This window comes from Zootoca vivipara, chromosome 12 (genome assembly GCF_963506605.1).
Source record: "Zootoca vivipara chromosome 12, rZooViv1.1, whole genome shotgun sequence".
Lineage (NCBI taxonomy): Eukaryota > Metazoa > Chordata > Lepidosauria > Squamata > Lacertidae > Zootoca > Zootoca vivipara.
In genome coordinates this window covers 8,639,445-8,661,346 of record NC_083287.1, presented here as the reverse complement: position 1 = coordinate 8,661,346, position 21,902 = coordinate 8,639,445, and the positions used below count along the sequence as shown (strand labels likewise).

Below are 21,902 nucleotides of genomic sequence, written 5' to 3'. Positions count from 1 at the left end.
CGACAGACATCGTTGGAGGAGCTCCTCAGGATGGAGGCGTCGGAAAGGTGTGGCTCTCGATCAAACAATGGCTCATTTAACTAACGTGGCAGCACATTCACTGTTTTGACTGAGTTCCCGGAAAAAAGGATGAACAGGGCATTTGGGGCTACAGTAATTTGGAAAGGGTTTATTGACACTGGCTTGGACCATAAGATTAGTTGCCTTAAAAGTGGTTCATGGGAGGAATGTTTCTCATTCCCACCAGACCCATGGAAAGCCTCTTTGGGGATTGGGGGCTCTTCTGAAGAATATATGGTGGGAGTGTCCTAAAATTAGGTGTGGGTCTGCCGATTTTGGCTGGTTATCCCCTTTCTCAGAGGCCCCTATATACACCCCATGTTATTAAGGAGGGTGGTGGTGTTTGGGTAGCTAGGAAAGGGCAGTGTGGAGGAGGAAATGGAAAACCTTCATTTTGTGAACTTCCTTATGTTAGGATCAATGCCACTGTTTATGTAACATTCTTCAAAAAAATATGCAAAGCATTTTTTGCAGTGTTGATCTTCCTTGGGTTCGTAATGGTCTTTTGCAAAGGACTAGTGAGCTGAACCATTTCAGCGCTGACTGTTTAACCAAATGCCCTCTTCACGTGTTGCTTGTGCAAAGAGGCAACAGGTATACAAAGGGGCTGTGGGGTTAAACCTGAGGCCATGCAGATACTCCTTGTCTTACTGTGAAATGTCTTCTCCAAACACATTTGCCTGTCACCTACTTTGATTTCTTGAATCAAAGGCCACTTGAAAACAGCTTTACCTACAAAAGTCTTTGGTGGATTTTCATAGGAGATGAAAATTTCACTGCAGATGGCTCTTGCTTTTTCTGTTTGCTTTTAAAAATTGTATCTATCTTTAATAAAACTTAGGTCTTATTCTTAGTTTTTTATTGTATTTTGCTAAGCTGCCTTCAATTTTGTGGAAAGATGAGGCAAAAACTTTTCAGATTAATGAATGAAGTACCCACAAACATGCACTCTTAGCCATATTTTGCTAATCAACAATGAGTGGATTCATATGCAATAGAATCAATTTGTTTCTTCTTCTGTTTAAATCTTCATAGGTATATATATTTCGCACTGATAGGAGGTCTGGTTCTTTAATAAAGATCTTTCAGGCTTCTGGTAAAAAGGTGGGTAATCCTTTAAATTATTGGTTGTTTATATTCAATGTGGAATAAATTGCTTTTTCTTTTAATCCTGCAGATTAGTTCTGATTATAGCTATACTGCTCACAATTTCTTATGGCCTGGGGCTGTAATTTTCTCTATTGTCCAATGCAGAGTTGGTCTAAGACAGGCATAGGCAAACTTGGCCCTCCTGTTGTTTTGGGACTACAACTCCCATGATCCCTAGCTAACAGGACCAGTGGTCAGGGATGATGGGAATTTTAGTCCCAAAACATTTGTAGGGCCAAGTTTGCCTATGCCTGGTCTAAGGCATGTTGTTACTTGTGGTAGAGCAGCAAATATCCCCCCTGCCCACCCTGAAAATCTTGGTACATAATACCTTAGGTTGGTGAAGATCTCACAAGTGCCTCTTCCATTCCCTAACAACAACAAAAATAAAACCATCATCAATAAAGCAACTAATAATTTGTGGTGTTTCCGCGCAATGCAAAATCAGTTGCCCGAGGTGGCTGCTCCACTCTGCCACACGGTAGGGCCGGCCTTTCACATTTTACTTTTTCCCACTGCCTACGTGGGTATCTTGATATATTCACACGTGGTGAAATAAGACATTTGAGTATTTGTCAGAAGTGATGGTTTGATATGAGAGGCAATAGCTGTGTGAGAAAATCTCGTATGTAAAATAGCCCTCAGAGATTTTGATACTGAGCCCTGTTTTGACAAAGCCTTTGAAACATTTGAGGTGTGTGTGTGCGCGCATGTGCGTGCATTCACAGGGGAAGGCTTTTTATTTGTGCAATGTATTTCTCAGGTGCTAAAATCACGAGACGGTCTAACATTTCCATGACGTCAACAACAAGGGTGCACTCTTGTGCTTTTTTCCTTCATGTTAACAACCTTTTCCTGTTTCTTTGGGGAGGGGGAAAATGTTAGGGTTGTTAAGCAGGCAAGTGAATATCGGTCCATCCAAGAGTAGTTCACTCTGTGCCTCATTTCTGTGTTGCTTGGGTCAATGAAACCAGTAGGTTTATGGGACCACGTGCAATGCAACTGTCCCTTTCTGTCACATGATCATGTCATGTGATCCTTGCTGAGTTGGTAGCTGCAAGACCACTTGTGGGCATTTGTGATGCTGCAGCACAGCAAAGATCAGGCCAGCAACTCTCTTATCTAGTGACCTACTACAAGGGCACAGAGAGCGCTTGAATCCTGCTACTCGATTCTTCACTGCTAGAGACTCTTAGTTCCTTAACAGGAAATTGGAAACCATGTGCCAGATTTGAATATCAAAAAGTTACGGTTCTCACAGTAACACCAGGTCACCAACTCCGCGCAATAATGTTGCAGTTGGGCAAACAGAATCCATTTCCCGCTTGAAATTGCTTACATCCACTGTGACATATTGCTCAGGTATTTGCTGCCTAGATTTTTTATTAGTATAAAAAACTGCAGTGCTTAATGAAAGCCTTGTAAACAAAAGAACCCACAAAGGGAGCGAAATGCTAAATGTTTGACCTTAACCCTGCAAAAGCAAACAGATTGGAGATCTGAGCTGATGGCTTGCACTTTCTCTCATCTTTCTGCAGTGACTTGCAGTGTTTGCAACCTTTTCTGTATTTGAGAAGTCAGTGTCAACTCTGTAGTGATAGGTGTGGCTGTTGTTGCATGGCTGATATCATCATTGGCTGGAACCTTTGGCTCATCTTGGCCAAAGACGAGTTGAGTGACTAAATTAAGGAGTAGGGGTGGGGGGTGGGAGGGAGGGAAACACAACTTTTCAGCCAATTGAGCAAGTGATGAGGTGATAGTAATAATGCTAGTGGTAAAATAAAGGTCATCGGATGTGCTTGCAATTTGGCACTGGATGAATTACACACAGTCCCAGATTCACAGTGGGTGAATAAAGACAAAAGGTCAGGAAGTCAGGAAGAAATGGAACCATTTCAGGCAGAATCATATTAGGACTGCCACATGGAAACTCCACTGAACGTGACAGTTCACCCTGTTTTGTGGAGCGTCTCCATACTGGTGCCAGCTGCCACCAAAAATATGTGAGATTGGCATGGATATTATCCATGTACTGGAGCCATTCTGCATGGTGTGGAGTCTTCAGTTCTAGGGATGCAGCATGCAAACTTCATGACAGATGTCTTGCAAAAATTGGCCACCACTCCCTATTTGTCTGCCATCTTGATCCTTTTCCATTAAACATACTGCAAAGGCATTCCTTGACTGGCTGGTTCTTGAGCTTGTTTGGATCATAGTTTTCAACCCTGCTTACCCAACACAGCAGCTAAATATTCCTAGCCTTGATATACATTCCTTAAAAATCACATTGAAGTTAACATGAGTTTACTTTTCAATCTTTTTTTTTTGTCTGTTAAACCGATCATGTGAATGCCTTGGCACATGCCTGACCTTTCCAGAAAGGATGATGTAAATGAGAATCTGCATGTTTGCTGGCATATTCACAAAACCACCACGACCCCTGAAAGAGCCCGTGTGTGTTTCAAGTAATGATTTTTGGCATGCAGCAGCAACTTGTTTTTAAGACACAGGAAAAAGTATAATTTTAATTCCTTTAATAATAATAATAATAATAAAAGAATTAAAGAATGAATGAATGAATGAATGAATGAATGAATGAATGGAAAGCTGGTGTGACCCAGTTGCCCAGAGGCTTCTGAGCGCTGCTGTGTTGTGAGAAATAAAGTAGCAAGTTGCTATTTCCATTACAAACAACGAAAAGCATAAATAATTTCCTCCTGTGTGTGGGCAGATACTGAATGCTTTGTTGTGACTCGGCTTGGTTGCAGATGGGCTCTTACTTTGGCTCCTCCTTATGTGCAGTTGATCTGAATTCTGACGGCCTTTCGGACCTCCTGGTGGGAGCGCCCATGTTTTCCGAGATCCGGGATGAGGGTCAAGTCACCGTCTACCTCAGCAGAGGAAATGTGAGTACAAAAAGGAGTGGAGCAGAATGTTCTGGGGAAATCCTTTAACACTAATCTCAGATCAGCTGCACCGCATCATTCAAGTTCTGCTTTAAGGCACTGAGCAGAGGTGGGTGCTACTTCGGCTCCTGAATAGAAATGGCCAAACAGTTCTAGCAAAAAAGTCAGGATTCACTTGTTTTTCACATAATTTGTTGGGATGTCCAAAATCCAGTTGATATCCAATTCCATTCCTGAAGAGCTGCCAAATTAGCCTGATATTTCAAAAAACAGTAAAGTCCTGTAACCCCTTAAAGGTGGATAAGAATGAATGCTTCTTCAAAGGTTAGGCTCACTTCTTCCATTGTATAAGATCTCTTCCCGACTCAGGGGGAGGAGATATTGTGGGCTCACGAGGCCTTCACGTGGGGGGGGGGATGGTTAGCATTCCCCCCAGCCCATTGGTCGGTTCCCTGCCGCGGCACGCCTGCGGTGCGTCCAATTGGGGCGCACCTGGAGGGCGTGGCTTACCAATATAGGTGAGTCTGCAGCAGGAGATCGGCCTCTTTCCTTCGGTGTCTTGTGTCTTTATTTCTTCCGGGGAGGTCTTGGGTATTGCCACACAAATCATTACCAACATTGTGGTTTATTTTTCAGTACTTTTATCAGGCATTTTCATTGGCAAATACCTAAAAGGAGCTTGTAAATGCAGCCTAGCTCAGCATAAAAAAAACCCCAGTGAAATGACAATTGCAAGGAGCACACTATGGCAATAGCATAAAACCCACAGTCTGGAAAACACCCTAGAAGCACAGGGAAATGCTTATGTGTTTACTGCTTGCAAAAAAGCAAACAGTGATGGCTCTAGACAGGCTGCCTCTGAGAGGGCGTTCTATAATTTTGGCACCACAATAGAAAGGCGCTGTCCTTTGAGTTCACTGGCCAAGCCTCTAATGGAGGTGTACGGAGCTGTTTGGGGAGGCGGGCATCTAGAGTTTAGATTGGGATAGAAGCATGGGGACTCCCTTAGTTTTATACAGAAGGACTCAAAGTCTAAGAGTACACAAGAAACAGCAATGTCACAATTCTGTGCTAAGCTCTGATTAATGTAGAATCCTATCAGAGTAGGTCTGTTCCTTTCCCACTGTCGGGGGAACACATTTATTATGGCATGGATTATTATTTCATGGATCAGGATCCCCTTCATTAGATGGCATGCGATGAGAGCAAGGCTCCTGTGATTACAGGCAGTTATTATTTATTAAATTTGTATACCACCCTTCATCCATAGATCTCAGGGTGGTTCACAGCATAAAAATGATTTGCCAACCTTCTTGTTAGGAGTCTTCTGCATTTGCTTGGTCGGCTGAGCAGTATGTTCTGCTTGCTGTATTCCAGGATCCAGTTTTTCTCCCCAAGTCACTAACTTCAGGGCCCTTGAATTGGGTATCATGTACTCCAGGTCTATAGTTGGTTGTGACCAAACCAGGAAATGACACCCATTACAGCTGAGGTTTATAGAATGCACCCGAGTAGCAGCCACTGTTGATATATAGAACCTGCAGAGTAGAAGAAATAGCATTAATTTCACTTCACTTCCAGTGGTTGTGAAACCAGTATCAAATTAAGCAACGGCTTCTAATTCTCCTTCCCTTTCTGCTGAAGTATGGTGACTCTTAAGACCAGCCTTTGCATTATCTGGGAGAAAGAAGCATGATTTTGTTTTTAAATGTGTAATTGAAGGTAAGTTGTGAGAGTTGAACCCATTTGAAAAGCAGCTGCAAGAACTGACTCTCATTTTGATTGCTTTGAAAACCCTATACAGTGTCAGTGTTCCTAGGAAAAGAAATCACTGGACTCTTGGTTGCAAAATTGCCCATTGCACAACCACCGTGACCCAACAGTAGCCTAGGGAAATAATCAACATAAGCTTCCTGTACTCTGAAATGACCGCGACTTGTTTGGAAGGAACACGAGCCACATGGGCTCTCTCAGAGACACTTTTGTTTATGAAAAATGTCTCCTTTCTCCCTAAATAAATGCTATTGGCGCTCTCCTTTCTCGCAATTCGAATCACAAACCATGGCTACTTAGGTCAGTTGCGGTGAAACAGTCACAATGGCATGATGTAACTTTGTGTCTTTCTTCAGATAGTTGAAGAGGTATAGTAAAAACATGAAGATTTAGAATTACAGCACCAGAAATGCAACGTCCTCCAGAAAGTCGTAAATGGAAAGACCTTTTTGGATTGGATAAAATAATCTTGACGAAAGTCCAACTAAAAGCATTGGGTTTTAGAGATCCTTGTTTCAATCACAACATTCCATTCCTGTTTGGATCACAAAATTCTAGTTTTCCGGAACTTCCAGACTTCACTCTCTCATCTACAAATCATCTACAAATTATACTCAACCTTAGTGTTCCCCCCTTTTTAAACTTTTTAAAACTGTGAGCCTTTCCTCAGAGGAGTTTAGGGTGTGGAGTATAGTGAGTTGCCTCCTTTTCATCTTGACAACAACCTTCTGTAACAGGGCTGGATAAGAGATTGTCCAAGGCAATCGAGCACCCTTCATGTTTGAGCAGGGATTTGAACCCATATCTTCTCAGTAGTTGTGAGGCACATAGTCAGGAAGCAAGGTGACAGAGAACACTCAAGAAAACTGGGGTCCTCACAATAATGAATTGAAATATTATCTTCTGGGTTCTGTGAATCCTGGAAAAACATTTTGCATTAATAGTCCCTAGTGCCCGTCTCTAAACATGTATTTACTAGTAATTTCCCTGTGAGGCTTTATTGAAATTAATCTTATTAGAAAGTGTGTTCTAGATTTGCCAATGTGTTATGAATGCAAGGGCCACTCGGGTTGATTCTGATTTGCCGCAGTCCAAATTACTTTCACTCCCTCCACATGTTCCATAGCAAAGTCACTTTGCACACAAGCATCATTGTACCACATGTGGAGCCTCAGGGCAAGCCTCATGAAACTGTACCTTGCTCTCAGTGCAGAAGAAAAGAAAAACACAATAAAACTTTACTTTCACCTCATTGTTTTTGTTACAGATTCATTATATAGGATTTTCTTTATGTCAGCAGCTTTCTGAAGACCTCCCAAAAGATTTGATTGCAGTTTCCAGAAACCAGTCCCTACCTTCACGAAAACATGGGAAAGAACCCTTGAGATAGACACGGAGCTGGGTTTAAACAAAAGTGTTTGGTTTCCTTATGGAAATAAGTCTCCTGCACCTGAGGTGTAGGGTAGATGGCAGAAATGGACATAAAAGCATGAAAAACATATCAGCATTTTTGTGGGAGCTTTGGTAGGGTTTTAAAAAGAAAAAAACATTTTTGTTCTTTTTGGTCACCCTCTTATATCTAACCCAACTATATTCTAATGTAAACCTATTCCTATGTAAAGTGGTTTCTTCGTCTTTTAAGATTCTTTTGCTTTGCTCCACCCCAAAATAACAGACTCCAAAGCATGGCATTTTTTCCCCCTATGAAAGATGGAACTGATTGCTGCAGTAATGTGCTCATAGAGCCAATGCTGTTGGTAAATGTGCAAGTCAAGTCCAAAGAACCAGATAATTCCACACGCAGCCCACACATGTAACCCCTTGGTGGCTTTGCATCTTGTCCTTTTCATACAGGAGGGAATGGCCCTTCTAAGACAACACTTGCTAGCTCCATTTTTATAAGAAGTTTGTTAAGAATGGTTTAAAACCTGCTGGCTGATTACCTGGAAGCACTTTTTTTAGGCAATCGAAACGTTTTAACAAATTATTCCAACACATTAATTTACTCAAGTGCTGCAGACCTCATTATTATCACATGGGAGTTTTGCTGCACAGACTGAGTCTATGCTATTACAATAGTTCTTCTTGGCCATTCTTTGGAACGGAACATAATTAACCTCACCGGCTTAGTTGTTCAATTGTTTGGAACTTTTGCACTGTCTCGAGTGCATGATTTTACTTATCTAAGATTTCTTTTTGAAATATTATAGTTGGCCACTAATCGGTCGTTGCTCTGTCATCCTGGCTAGCCGCTTCCTTTTCAGAAGCAATTAAGTGCCTTTTCAATTTACAGCATTTCCTCTATATAATGCCCAGGTTTAGCGTTGCCAACTTGAAATTTGGTTAGGACATGCTCCAGATGCTTCCTGGTGAACATGTGCATGAGCATGCTCTAGCACATCTCTCAACACTTGCTCTGTTTTTCTTAGCCTGTCCTATTTCCTGTTTGCTAGGGAGTCATGGAAGAGCAACTTGTTCTGAATGGTGACAATGCCTACAACGCACACTTTGGGGAAAGTATTGCCTCCCTGGGAGATATGGATGAAGATGGATTCCCAGGTCAGTGTGTTTTCTTTTGCACCTGGGCTCTGGGTTGGTGCTGGGTCTCTCTGGAGCACTGAGGCAGGGACCTGCTATGGAGTGCTTCAGAAATGTGTATGCTTCAAACCCGTCCCACCCAGATAATTCTTCATCTTTGAAGGCACACTTTCTCCCCCAGAGAGGTTTTTTGTGTGTGTGGCTGACAGATCTAGTTTCTAATCCAAGCAAGTGATTTTACCAGTTATGGTGCTTCATGGAAGGGATGTTGAAGCAATTACCTCCTTCTTGTCAGTTCTCTGATCTTTCCTAGTTCTGCTAGGGGTGCCTGTCTGGGATCTGCAAGGAAGTGTGAGAAGTTACTATTTTAGGGTGCCATTGTATCTGTGGGACAAATTTATTCCAACAGGAAAGCACTTTCCCTCTGTGTATCCTCACTGCCAATGCAATGGCGAGTAAACTACATTTGTTTCACACTGGTTTTTCCATACTGTGTCACTGAAGTTACTTGTTGTTCAGAATGTTGCTGAAGTTACTGACAGAGTAAACTATTCCTATTCAAATACCTACAAATCAGCCTTAATAAACAAAGGGCACTTGCTGTTGGAAAGAAAGGTCCGTTGTCAACATTTTTATACTCCCAATTACAGTAACACACCAGAATGAAAACAGTCTGGAAAAATTACACCGAGCCTCACAAAATCCAGTTAAAATTTGCCCTTGCTGGTTTCAAGTTGGTTTCTGCTATTAATTAACTAAAACTAGCTGGCTTATCTGTGGACTAAAGGTTGCAGCAGCTCTAATTATAAGCAAATTTTGAAAGTGTTGATGTTCCAGCATTATTATTATTTTTATTAATTTAATTTATTAGCTTCCCTTCATCCCAAGGTCTCAGGGTAGGTTACAAAAATTTAAAATCCAGCATTAAAAACAATTTGGAGCAACTTACAACTTACTTAAAACAGCAGTGCCATAATTCATCTGGATATAATGTCATTTTGGGGGGAGGCCTTGGCCTAGACACATTGCCTGCCACCCATCTGTGTTGCTTTCTTTCAAACTCCTCTCAGTGCTTTAGAGTTGAGCAATCCATCCCAACTTGCATCATATCAAGGCTTTAGAAAGCTGGCATTAGGAGTGGATTTTTCAGTGGATCTGCCATGGAGTGGCTTCATGGTGGGTGGCTTGTGTTCTGTGTGCCAATGGTGGCTTCATGTACAATGCCAGATCTCTCCCTTGAGATACATAAATCATGCAAAGGCTTACCGTGATTCCCCTTGCGCATGGATGGTATTATTTGTGGAACCCAAACAGATGTTTCTTATTAGAAGCAATGTAAATATGCATTTTGAGGGTTTTATTTTAAAATCAGTTCATTAAATGAGGCAACTTTTTTCCCTTATAAGCCAGGCAGCTGCTGATTGAGTGGCTTTCATCTTTATGATGAAGATAGTTTGTTGCGGCAAGAGTCTTAAAAAATAAAAATTGAAAGGGGCTCTTTCCCATTTCCACTGTCTCACGTTGTCTTGCCTAGATGTTGCCATTGGTGCTCCTAAAGAAGATGACTACGTTGGATCAGTCTATATCTACCATGGATCCATGGGGGGCATCATACCTCAATATTCTATGGTAAGCGTTGGGCAAGTGACACCATAGGTTATGTAGAAACATGGCAGGATATATAAGGGGAGTTGGGGCAGATATAAATGCCACTGGATGTTGTTGTTGTTTAGTCGTTTAGTTGTGTCCGACTCTTCGTGACCCCATGGACCAGAGCACACCCGGCACTCCTGTCTTCCACTGCCTCCCGCAGTTTGGTCAGACTCATGTTGGTGGCTTCGAGAACACTGTCCAACCATCTCGTCCTCTGTCGTCCCCTTCTCCTTGTGCCCTCAATCTTTCCCAACATCAGGGTCTTTTCCAGGGAGTCTTCTCTTCTCATGAGGTGGCCAAAGTATTGGAGCCTCAGTTTCAGGATCTGTCCTTCCAGTGAGCACTCAGGGCTGATTTCCTTCAGAATGGATAGGTTTGATCTTCTTGCAGTCCATGGGACTCTCAAGAGTCTCCTCCAGCACCATAATTCAAAAGCATCATTTCTTCAGCAACCAGCCACTGGATAGACAACAACTATATAATGTGGGGCTGAGTTCTTGCATGGTTAATGTGACGAATGTGATATCATTTGTTGGTCCACACAGCACATGTCTGTGCCTGAGGTACTTTTGCTTAGGTAGGCTGCCACCATTAGCATTGTCACAACAGGGACCATGCTCTGCAATGTCTCATCACGTTGTAATTTTAGCTAGCAGCTAGAGAGAGAGAGAGAGAGAGAGAGAGAGAGAGAGAGAGAGAGAGAGAGGATGCTTGAGAAATAGAAGCTGTCCTGTGGGGTTCATCACACTTTCCCCCACCTATCGCTCCCCTCAGAGAAATGACATCCTAAAGATGGCCATGTGATTATCTTATCCAGATGATTCTACCCCTCCTCCCCACACTGTTGTTTTTGAGGAACAACTGAATGCACAAATGTGGTCCTTACATGCTTGGCCATGTGTGTGGTGGTGCTCTCATGCCATACTTGAGGTGTCTCTTGGGGCAGAGTGGAATGGGTCTATTCCATTGCCATGGGAAGAAATTTGATGGCTTAATACTTTTTATTAATATTTTTTATTTTTTAAACATTTCTTATTAATGTGAGGCAGGAGGCAGAAGTTGTCATTTGCATGCCACCAATGTTTGTCGAGTGTCGGGGGTGGGCACACATTGTAGGTGAAAAGCAAGAGGCATTAGAACGAAAATCACAGGGATACTGAAATGATACTTTGCGGGGGATGAGTCTTCGGCAGCCCCCAAAGGTTCAGGTTCAGGTTCAGGGAATGTATTCAGCACAAATTTCAGTTGTCTTGAAACTAGTTTTAACTGTAATGGGTCGTCGTCGTTGTCCCCCCCTCCCCCCCAATGCTCCCTGGTAGTGTTTTGTTTTGGTGATAAAGATGCTTTGTTAGAGCTCTCTGAGCTCTCTGGACCCTTTGATATTTCCCTCTTCCTTGGTTGTTAGCCAGGGCAATTGTGCAGGTTTTAAGTTCATTAAGCTTATAGTTGTAGATGTGCTCTTAGAAATTTTTTCTCGTGGATCAGGAGGACAGCTTTGGGTTCTGCTGCCTAAACAGCAGAACAAAATTAGGAAGGATGTTTCCCCTTAAAGTGTTTTTGGGACTGTATTCCAATAAGAAAAATATAAATGCTTCTTCAAATGCACCAAATCTGCAAGCTGCTTAACACCAGACTTTTTCTAATATTCTTAATAAAATTGGGTTTTTTTTAAAAAACAAAAAAAACAAAGAAGGACCAGGCACCTTCTGTTGACTTCAGTGGAGTCAATCAGTGGAGAATTAATAATGTACTGTATATTTCAAAGATTTAGTCAGCCCTACCTCCTGCAATGATTTAGGACACAAATGCACCAGTAGACCGCAGAGTGAGCTTTTTGTTCTAGCCTGGATAGTGGCAAGTTTTTGCTTTTTCAAAGACAAAAAGAAATCAGGCTTGTTTTTTCAACTTTCAACTGTTTTAAAGTTCTGGTCTAAATATTTTGTTTTGTTGCTGGGCGGGAGCTCGTGCAGGATGCTAAGTCAAGAGTTTCAGTGGTTGCATTTGAGATGCTTAGAGCAGGCTGTGAGTGATTAGTTCAGCTATTTGCTGACTTTTTTGAAGTATACATTAACTTTTTACTAAAGAAAATGCAAACGAAATCATTTTTATGATAATTTTTATAAGTGATAAATTGTGGCACGTGAATGACTCTTCTCTGCACAGTGAAAAGATGGGAAATTACTGAACAGACTGAAATGCAAAATGGCATTTTGGTTGAGGACGTCCAGATTTGGACAGATAGATGTTATTTCTTAATTTTTACATATTTGAGGTAATATAGGCATTTCAGAAGGAGACAGCTTAATCATAGAAAACAGTGAAGTTGACTGCTGTCTCTGACCAGATTAGTCTTCAGCTTTTGTGATCTTCTTCAGGATGTGCTCTTGCCAGCTAGTTTCCATTACTTTTCCTTCTCTCTCTCTCTCTCTCTCTCTCTCTCTCTCTCTCTCTCTCTCTCTCTCTCTCTGCCATGTTTTAGTGCTATGCCTTGTCCTCAAGGAAGAGGGCTGAAGGTCATTTGGCTACAAATCCATCAAGCTGTTTCATATGTTTAATTTGTAGTGTCTGTCTACCTGGCCTCTATTTGAACCAGTAACCTTGGAGCGAAAGGCTTTGTGTCCTATTACTGGAACTCTGAACCATCCAGATGCCTTGCATTAAAAAACATACACACACATACATATACAATCTATGTTGGAAGAGAATGATCATTTGTTTACAGTGAGATACTCCCCCCCCCCATTTCATTTTGATTGCCTGAGTTTTACCTCTGCTGCAGCAAGATTTGGATACAGATGAAGCACTTTTAATTGGTTTGCAGATAAATGTGTATGCTAGATAAATATTATCAAGCTAGGTTTCAGGGCCTTTGGTTCAGTCCTCAGCTCTCAAAGCTGTGTAGCATTATATTGCAATCTTTATACCCTAATAGCCTGCAGATGTCTGTGGGATATCCATAGCCCTGGTTTGCCACCCTAACAGGGACCCCCCGCAAAAGCCTAGCCACATTCTCTTGTGTAAATGTAATTTGAGGAGTTCAGCTGCTTTCAGTTGCCTTAGTGTTATCAGGTCCAAGAGTGGGAAAGTTTTCTTCATTACTTTTTTAAGTGAAGAAGTTTTAGAGTGCTTTCCTTTAAGCTTTTAGATATTCGTTGTTTTCTATTAATTTCCCAGCTGACAGTCGGTCAGTATTACCGCCCATTTTATTTCTTTTTTCTAACCCATTAAGAGCTTGTCCACCTGGGAGCTTTGCATCCAGCCAGATTGATGCTTTAGCACTAAACTGAAAGTACAGGACAATAATTGCACCCCCGTCTCCAAAAGTGGTGTCGTGTTCAGTGGGGTATTTTACAGTGTTTTCCTGCATGGTCTGTGCTAAGGGCTCCATGAACCTATCCATCTGTTAAATGGGCTAGCAGAGGGTCAGTTGACAACTGCCTTATGGGTATTGGACCAACAGTGCTGTTAGGGATTGGAGACCTTGCTCTTGAGTTGAAATCTTATTAGGAGATCTCACAAATCACCCACTCAAAGCAGGAATCTGGTGTTCTTTCCCCTCAATATTACTCTGTTGAAACTGACTGAGGGAGTCACTAGTAGAATTGCACATTATACTTTTGGGGGGCGGATAGTGGTGAATTCTCACACAGGTGGTTCAGAAGAATGAACAATGTGCTAAGGAGCATGTGGATAGAGCCTTTTTTCTTGAAAAATACCCACTGTCATTGCTTACATGTTGCCTCAAACAGGAATAGCTTTGAACAGATGAGGTGTAACCTTGGTGAATTAGATCCAGTGTGTGAGAATTCAAAAGAGCTGGAAAACCTTGCATGCCCCCCCTCTTCTTTTTTAAATTTCCCCTGGTTAACAGTGAGACCTGAATGGACATGTGGTTCCCAGCTCATGGATTCCCATTCCATGAAAATCATTGAGCTTTGCCACTGAATCCAACGGATTGTAAGCAACATCAATGCTATGTTTTTCTTGGTTCCATTGATTCCAGTTCTATGCTGTCTATTGCAGAGGATACCTGGGAGGAGAGTAAGCCCAATGTTACAGATGTTTGGCCAGTCCATTTCCGGAGGAGTTGACATGGATGGAAATGGCTATCCAGGTAGGTTTGTAATACTGGTGAAGAAGAAGATATAAACAAACAGATGAAATGGAATGGAAGAATAGATAATACGAATGAAAAGATCATAGGAATAGAAAAAATATGAAGGGGAGAATGTACATATCGCTAACTAAGCCTAACTTACCTCACAGGATTGTTGTGATATAATATGGAGGGGGGAAACAATGTATACCATCTTGAGTAGCTTGGAGGAAAGCTGGGAAATAAAAGGAAAAAGGAAGGAAGGACCAATTTTGTGTATATACCCAATTCCCTTTTGTTTCCTTCTTCTTCTTTTTTAAATGTCCACATGTTTCAGAGTATGTATTTATATGTATGTATGTATGTATGTATGTATGTATGTATGTATGTATGTACAGTCATACCTCAGTTTAAGTACGCTTCGGTTTGAGTATTTTCAGTTTAAGTACTCCACGGACCTGTCTGGAACGGATTAATCCACTTTCCATTACTTTCAGTGGGAAAGTTCGCTTCAGGTTAAGTACGGACTTCCAGAACCAATTACACTCATACTTTGGGTTAAGTACGCTTCAGGTTGAGTACTCCGCGGACCCGTCTGGAACAGATTAATCCACTTTCCATTACTTTCAATGGGAAAGTTCGCTTCAGGTTAAGTATGCTTCAGTTTAAGTACTACGCGGACTGTCTGGAACAGATTAATCCACTTTCCATTACTTTCAGTGGGAAAGTTTGCTTCAGGTTAAGTACGCTTCAGGTTAAGTACATACTTCCGGAACCAATCGTGTACTTAAACCGAGGTACCACTGTATGTATGTATGTAGTCGGACTAAATTATTTCCTTTGGAACAGATCTGAGCAGCAGTAAATAATCCTTTCCCCTGGGTACCCTGATTATGTCTGTTTCTTTTGGATGTGTAGACCAAGGTGAGAGGCAAGATATTAATGGCAGAATATATTAACTGGGAATATTACATTGCAAGTGGGGAGAGATTTGTTTTTAACAACTGTAGTATGTTTTGTATGTGGATGCTGCGCACCTGTGCAAATTTCTCTAAATGTTTTCTCTTATTTCCAGATGTGACGATAGGAGCCTTTATGTCAAACAATGTGATTCTTCTAAGGTGAGGTCAATTTACCGCCTTCCCGTTAATAAGGTTAATCAATCTCTGTGCATCTTGCAGTTTCTTGCTGTTCCTCTTCCAGGTTATCTTGAGAAGATATTGCCACTGAGTCTTGCATGTGCAACCATTTTTACTTTTTGGACATTGGCTATAACGAGTATTTATACCCATTAGCAAAACAGCCAAGCACTAATAATAGCAGCAACTGCAGGTTAATATTTCTACAGTATGCTCAAGTGGTTGTACGGGAACAACACTGTGTGCGCAGCAGCTACAAATGGTGTTAAACTGTCCTTAGCATTGGCTCTGGTGAGGGATTCTTTTCATGATCGCTCCAGTCGAAGCACCGCTATACTGTTGAGCATTAGATCTATATGCTACATTGCTACATTTCACACACGGTCATAACTCCCCTTGTTTATGCTTCTGGCCGACAGGGAAGCAGTGCTGGTAATGCTCTTTCATTGATTTGTTTAAGCTCTCGGAGCACCATAGTATTGATTTATTTGAGCTCCTAAAGAGCACTGTAGAACTGAATGAATGATACTCAGGATTTTAGGTGCTGTTCACTTAGATGCAGCAATGTCAGCAGTTGTCAATAAATAGTGGCAAAGTGTTGAAAGAGCATAGCAGGTTATCAGAGCAACCTCAGTACTTCCTCTCTTTATATTGCTACAGGAGATGCATGTGCAACTGTTTGGGAAATTGTATGATATTGTTTAGTTAAATTGCCAGTTTGCGACTGCAAAATTAGGGAAGATAGCAATGGTGTTTTGATTTGTAACTGTTGTGATCTGCTGAAAAGGCTCGAGAGAGAGAGAGAGAGAGAGAGAGAGAGAGAGAGAGAGAGAGAGGTGGTGTGTAGATGATCTGGTTAGAGGAAACAGCTGGAGTAACATGCCCATGAAATGAACAAAGAAGTCTGATAATAAATGGTGGAAAAATGAGAAGCTCTGGGTTTTTCTTTTGCTGTTTTATAGGGCTGCTCATTAGTATATCAGCACCAATCAAAAGGCAACTTAGAACAAACACAATTATGGGCATCCTTCGTTCAATTAGGCACCCCTTTGTACTTGTTTTACGGTTTCCTCCCTTTTTTTATACCTTTCTATTGCAAACAGATGTCATGTTTTTGGAGGCATGTAGAAATGGTTTCTGCTATATAGCTGCGCCATGGACAATATTTCAAGGCAGTTCCCCATTTCCTCCCCTTGCCTAGCCACAATAGCTGAAATGGAACCTCCATATTCAGAGGCAGTATTCCTCTGTTTTGGCAGATGCTGGAGAAAAGAAACAAGGAGTGGCTGCCTCTACCATGCCCTTCTTGTGTGCTTCCCATGAGAAGCATCACTGGCTAACTAATGTATTTTCCAACGTACTGGAAAAGGGCCTTTTACACCTGAATTGTTGCTCTGCTCCACCACATTCCTCCTCCAGCTAATTCTTTTCATGGCCATGGAGGTAGCTGAGAGTTGCTTCTCTCTCTTTCCCTCCCCCTATCCTCCCTCTCCCTATCCTCCCCCCCCATCTTTTGGTATTATAGGGCATGGAGAGTGCCAGAATATTTTTTTCCAGTTGTGTGTACCATTGTGTTGTGAGACAGCCCTGTCTTTCCTTCTCCATGCCTTCTTGAGCAGAACCTGTGAAGCTTCCTTGTACAAGCAGTTGGACCGTCGGTCTGTCTAGTCCAAGCGCTGGCAGCTATGAGTGGCAGTGGCTCTCCAGTCGGGTCCCCAGCATCACCTGCTACCCGATTTTGCTTCATCGCTGCTCTTCTTTACCTGCCAGTGCATGTAGTAATGCAGATGATGAAGATGGTTCCAGCAAGGGCAACTAGTCTGCACAATTGGCTTCCCGTGTTGTGCTTGGGAGAGTACATTATGGGGAAGGACACTTGCCTTTCCTGGGATATTTCCCATATACAGTGGTACCTTCGTTTATGAACTTAATCTGTTCCGGAAGTCCATTCTTAAACCAAAGCGTTCTTAAACCAAGGCGTGCTTTCCCAAAGCAGCGGGGGACTCAATTTACAAATGGAACACACTCAACATGTTCTGCTTCCAAGGCAAAGTTCACAAACCAAAACACCTACTTCCGGGTTTGCAGCATTTTTAATCCAAATTGTTCATAAACTAAGCTGTTCTTAAACCAAGGTACCACTGTACCAAGTTTGTGTTGCAACACTCAGGCGGGGGAACATAAGCGTTGCCACCTTGATATGCCATGACAAGTTCATAAAACGCAAGCAACGTGGATCTCCATGTACTGCTGGTCTAGGAAAAACCAGAAGTAACAAAAACCTTAACTTTATAGGCATCCATGCTGCTGTATCCATTTCTCGGTGTCTTACTGCATTTCTGTGAAGGGCAGATCCGGTACTGGCTCTGCAGGTTCCCGCAGCAACCAGAATCCACCCGCCACAACAGCCTCTGTTTATTTCTTTAGAGATCTGTGCATTGCAAGCGACACATGTGGTGTGGCTGATGAGTTGCAGCTACCGGCTGTCAGGGAGTGTGCTGCATTTGCTGTTTGGATTAAGATTAGGGTAAAGTCGCAAGCCTCCTCCCCAGCCCACACGCCCCTCAAAAAGTCCTGTAAAGTTTCTTTGCCAAAAGCAGCACGCATTCTGCCAAGTGATATTAAAAGCTTTTGGTGAAGCTGCTTTGATTTGGGGGGAGTGATGGGGACTCTCAAAGGGTGCACATACTCATTTATACCCAGCCAGCAGATGGATGGTACAAATACTACTACTACTACTATTATTATTATTATGATTGATTGATTGATGTGAGCAACTATCAGCCTGGTAAACCATGGGCAGTTTATTGCGCTTAGTATATGGGTCAATAAGCAGCCTAAGAAAATTAATTGTTCTATTCCCTGTCTGCCTGCAGACAAAAGGGCACGTCATAGAAAATATGGTTTGGGGAGGGTTTTAGAGAATTCCAGAAATTGCCCTAAATTGTGCACTTTATCATAATAGCACAACAATAAGTTATGGATGCTTGCCTTCTGAGGTTCTGGTGCTGTGGTATTACATTGGCTAGATGAAATGAGCACTGGGTTGAGAAAACTAGCCCCTCTCATAATATTGTAGCAGGTGTCAAGCTGCTGACCAGTTACAATAATGGTTAGCATGCGTCCAGCCAGGCAACAGAAAGCCACAAGTGGAATCTGCAACAAAATGCTGCAAAATCCTTCCTCCTAAAAGGCGACTGGTGCCCATTTGGACTAGTAGGGCAGGAGACCCAACTGTTGGTGGAGCCAGAGCCAGAGCCAATGACAATGACAGGCAGAGCCATCTCTGACTTATTTTACGTAAGATGGCAGGCAGGCACGATCTGACTGAAGGCAGACAGTTTGGCCTTAATGCATGGGTTGGCAAACTAAGGCCTGCGGGCCAGATCAGGCCCAATTGCCTTCTGGATCCGGCCCGTGGATGGTCCAGGAATCGTTGCGTTGATTGCCAGCATGTGCATTCCTTCTCTCTCCCTCCCTCTCCCTCACACGGCGGTGGCAGCAGTGGCAGAGGCGCCTCTTCCCTCCCTCCTCCTGGATTCTCCCCGCCCTGCCTACAGGGAACCAGGCAGAGGGCCTTCTCGGTAGTGGCGCCCACCCTGTGGAATGCCCTCCCACTAGAGGTCAAAGAGAACAACAATTACCAGACCTTTAGAAGGCATCTCAAGGCAACCCTGTTTAGGGAAGCTTTTAATGTTTGATGGATTTCTGTATTTTAGTGTTTTGTTGGAAGCCGCCCAGAGTGGCTGGGGGAACCCGGCCAGATGGGCGGGGTATAAATAATAAATAATTATTATTATTATTATTATTATTATTATTATTATTATTATTATTGGCTTTGTTGGTGCCAGTAACAGCAGCAGTGCTTGAGCGGCCGCCATTTAAAGCAGCCCTTCTCCGGAGCCCTTTCATGCACTGCTTATTGTCCCTCTGCCGCAGCCACCACCAGCCCCTGCTGCTTGCAAGACACAGGTAAGCAGCTACCGGGGCTCGTGGTGCTCTTGCATCACCCCCCCCCCCAAATATAGTCCGGCCCCACACAAGGTCTGAGGGACAGTGGACCGGTCCCCTGCTGAAAAAGTTTGCTCACCCCTGCCTTAATGAATCTGCCTCCCCTTGTTCAGGGTCCTGCCTGCCTGCCATTTCCAAGGAGGAGAGATAACTGGCCTTCTTTTCCAGCTGGCACTCAGCATTCCATAGTTACTGAGGATGCAATGGACAGCTAGTCAGCCTCTTAGGCATTTTTTAAAATACCAAACTGCCCTTTTGGAAACCTCAAGATTCCCACAAATATGCTAATCCTTTCCCCTTGCTTCACCGTGGCCACATTTTGGTTCTGATTCTGTGTTTACTATCAGAGGAACCAGTATTATGGTTCTTGGTTAAGAATAAGTTTCTTCTGCAAGGCTTGGAACGAGCACCTTGTGAAAATAGATAATTTTCTTTTCTAGAAATCTTTAAAGACAAGGATGGTATCTGAAGGCACCCCTGTTTAGGGAAGTTTTTAATGTTTGATGTTTGATCGTGTTTTTAATATTCTGTTGGGAGCCAACCAGAGTGGCTGGGGAAACCCATCCAGATGGGTGGGGTAATAATAATAATAATAATAATAATAATAATAATAATAATGGGAACTAATATAATGGAGGCCACTTCTACACTTGGGTTCAATAGGCAATAGTCCACTGTATTTCCCATAAATGAGTCTAGAGCAAATATAGGGAACTTTTGTCCCTTCAGATGGTACTGGACTACAACTCCCATCAGCCGCAGCAAGCATGGCCAATGGCTAGGGATGATGGCAGTTGCAGTCCAGCAGTTTCTGGAAGGTCAGAAGTTTCCCATACTTGGCTGCAACTTTCTGATTTCACAGATGGCTTTATCGGCATGCAGCAGATATGCTTGGATGGTATTTGTTTATTTATAAATTTTACACCCTGCCCTTCATTGCAGGGTGTTGCCACAGTCTAATAAAGCAGTTCAAATACATTTTATGGAAAACCAATCGGCAAAACATTAGAACAATTTGGTGTGATAGCATAGAAAATAAATTTGAAAATAAAACAATTTCTGCCATTTTTATCCCTGGTCACTGGACTGATGATGTTTTAGGGAAACGTGAAGCTGTCACTCAGACTCTGAATTTGGGCAGTTCTTAGTGCATGAATGGGCTCTTTGATCCCACAACCAACCCCCAGCGTCATGTGGCACAGAAAACCAGTGCAAGGCCATAAAAGCCATATGACTGAACTCTTTTTCAACTTGCAACAGCCCTAGCAACAAGTCAGGCTTGTGCTGCAGAAATGCAAAGCTTTTGGTCATAATTTGCAAGAGGGAAGCCAGGAGACAATCATGCTTTGGTTCTCAAAGGAAGCCTGTAAGTCTAAGTTCATGATGCTAGGAATTAGCCATGCATGTCTCTGTTGACAACCATGGATGCATAATATGCTTGTTGCATCTTACAACTCAGTGGGAGATCAGCTGGGTTGATTTTTCTCCCCTCTTTGCAGGTTCTTTCCCCCTTTCAGGAAGAAGGGGGATTCTTCTGGGGGCAGGAACCTGCCTCTGGGACCACGAAGGCCATTTCCTGAAGTGGCAGAACCTCTCCCCAAATCCCCAGTCGACTGCTTGTCCTCCAACAGGAAAGCAAGTCTCCCTTGGTGCTCTGTGAAAGAGTTGAGGGGGGTGGGAATGAGGAGCTGGAGAGAAAAGGAAGGAAGCAAAAGGGCTTTATGCCCCATCAGGCAAAACAGCTGCCTGGACTTCCCTCCTTCCTGAGCAAAATCCCTTGCTGAGGCACTGTGTCACCTCAGGCTATTCTTTTAATCGCTCTCTCATATGTTAGTGACATTTCCTGGGAGGAGACCAGCAATGAGCCTCGCTGAACCCATTCCTTTTCACCACACCGTAGAAGAACCTCTTCCTTCAGTTTACGCAACTTGGGCGACGAATTCTCTGAACAGGAATGGGAAACCATTGCAAGCCCAAGGGGCGCATTTCCTTCTGAGGGCCACAGGCCAGTGCTAGGCAAAGGCCAGAGGCAAAAGTGAGCAGGAGAATGGTAGGCTAGTTCCTTTGCACTCTCAGACATCCCTCTGTATCCATTTAGGCAAGTAAGAGCCATTACCAGAGTTCCACGGAAGTCCATTCTAGGAGTGTGGGAAACAAGGCTACTGCAAGGTGTGGCCTGGGAAAAAGAGGTGTGACCGTGACCTGAGGAGAGTCCAAGGAGCCAGACAGAGAGTCCTGACCCCCCCCCCGCATTCGGGCTCTATGTCTCAAGCTCCTCACCCCTGCTATAGAAGATACTACTTTCTGAACGAGCCATTACAGATTAACCAATGCTTTCATGTCAACTCACCTTGCGTCGAGCTTTATCATTTTCAAGGGAGCAAGTCCACACATTCACCTACAAGTTGTCAAGTGATGAGAGAAATTGACATGCATGCGTTGCGTCTACAAGTATTTTGAGGGGCTTTGAAAAAATAAGCACAAGCACATGTAGAAGCATGCTGGAGCAGACCAGAAACCCATCTAGTCTGGTACAGTGGTACCTCTACTTACGAATTTAATGCGTTCCGAACACAC

General features: G+C 42.9%; 1 protein-coding gene across 1 annotated transcript in view; it reads left to right on the top strand.

The window, feature by feature from the left end:
• Positions 1-21,902, top strand: part of ITGA9 (integrin subunit alpha 9) — a 211,824-nt gene that overhangs the window by 39,614 nt on the left and 150,308 nt on the right. The window contains 7 exon segments of the mRNA XM_060280592.1: positions 5-47; positions 1,096-1,164; positions 3,978-4,115; positions 8,342-8,447; positions 9,961-10,055; positions 14,103-14,193; positions 15,251-15,296. Coding sequence (XP_060136575.1) covers positions 5-47; positions 1,096-1,164; positions 3,978-4,115; positions 8,342-8,447; positions 9,961-10,055; positions 14,103-14,193; positions 15,251-15,296 — 588 coding nt within the window.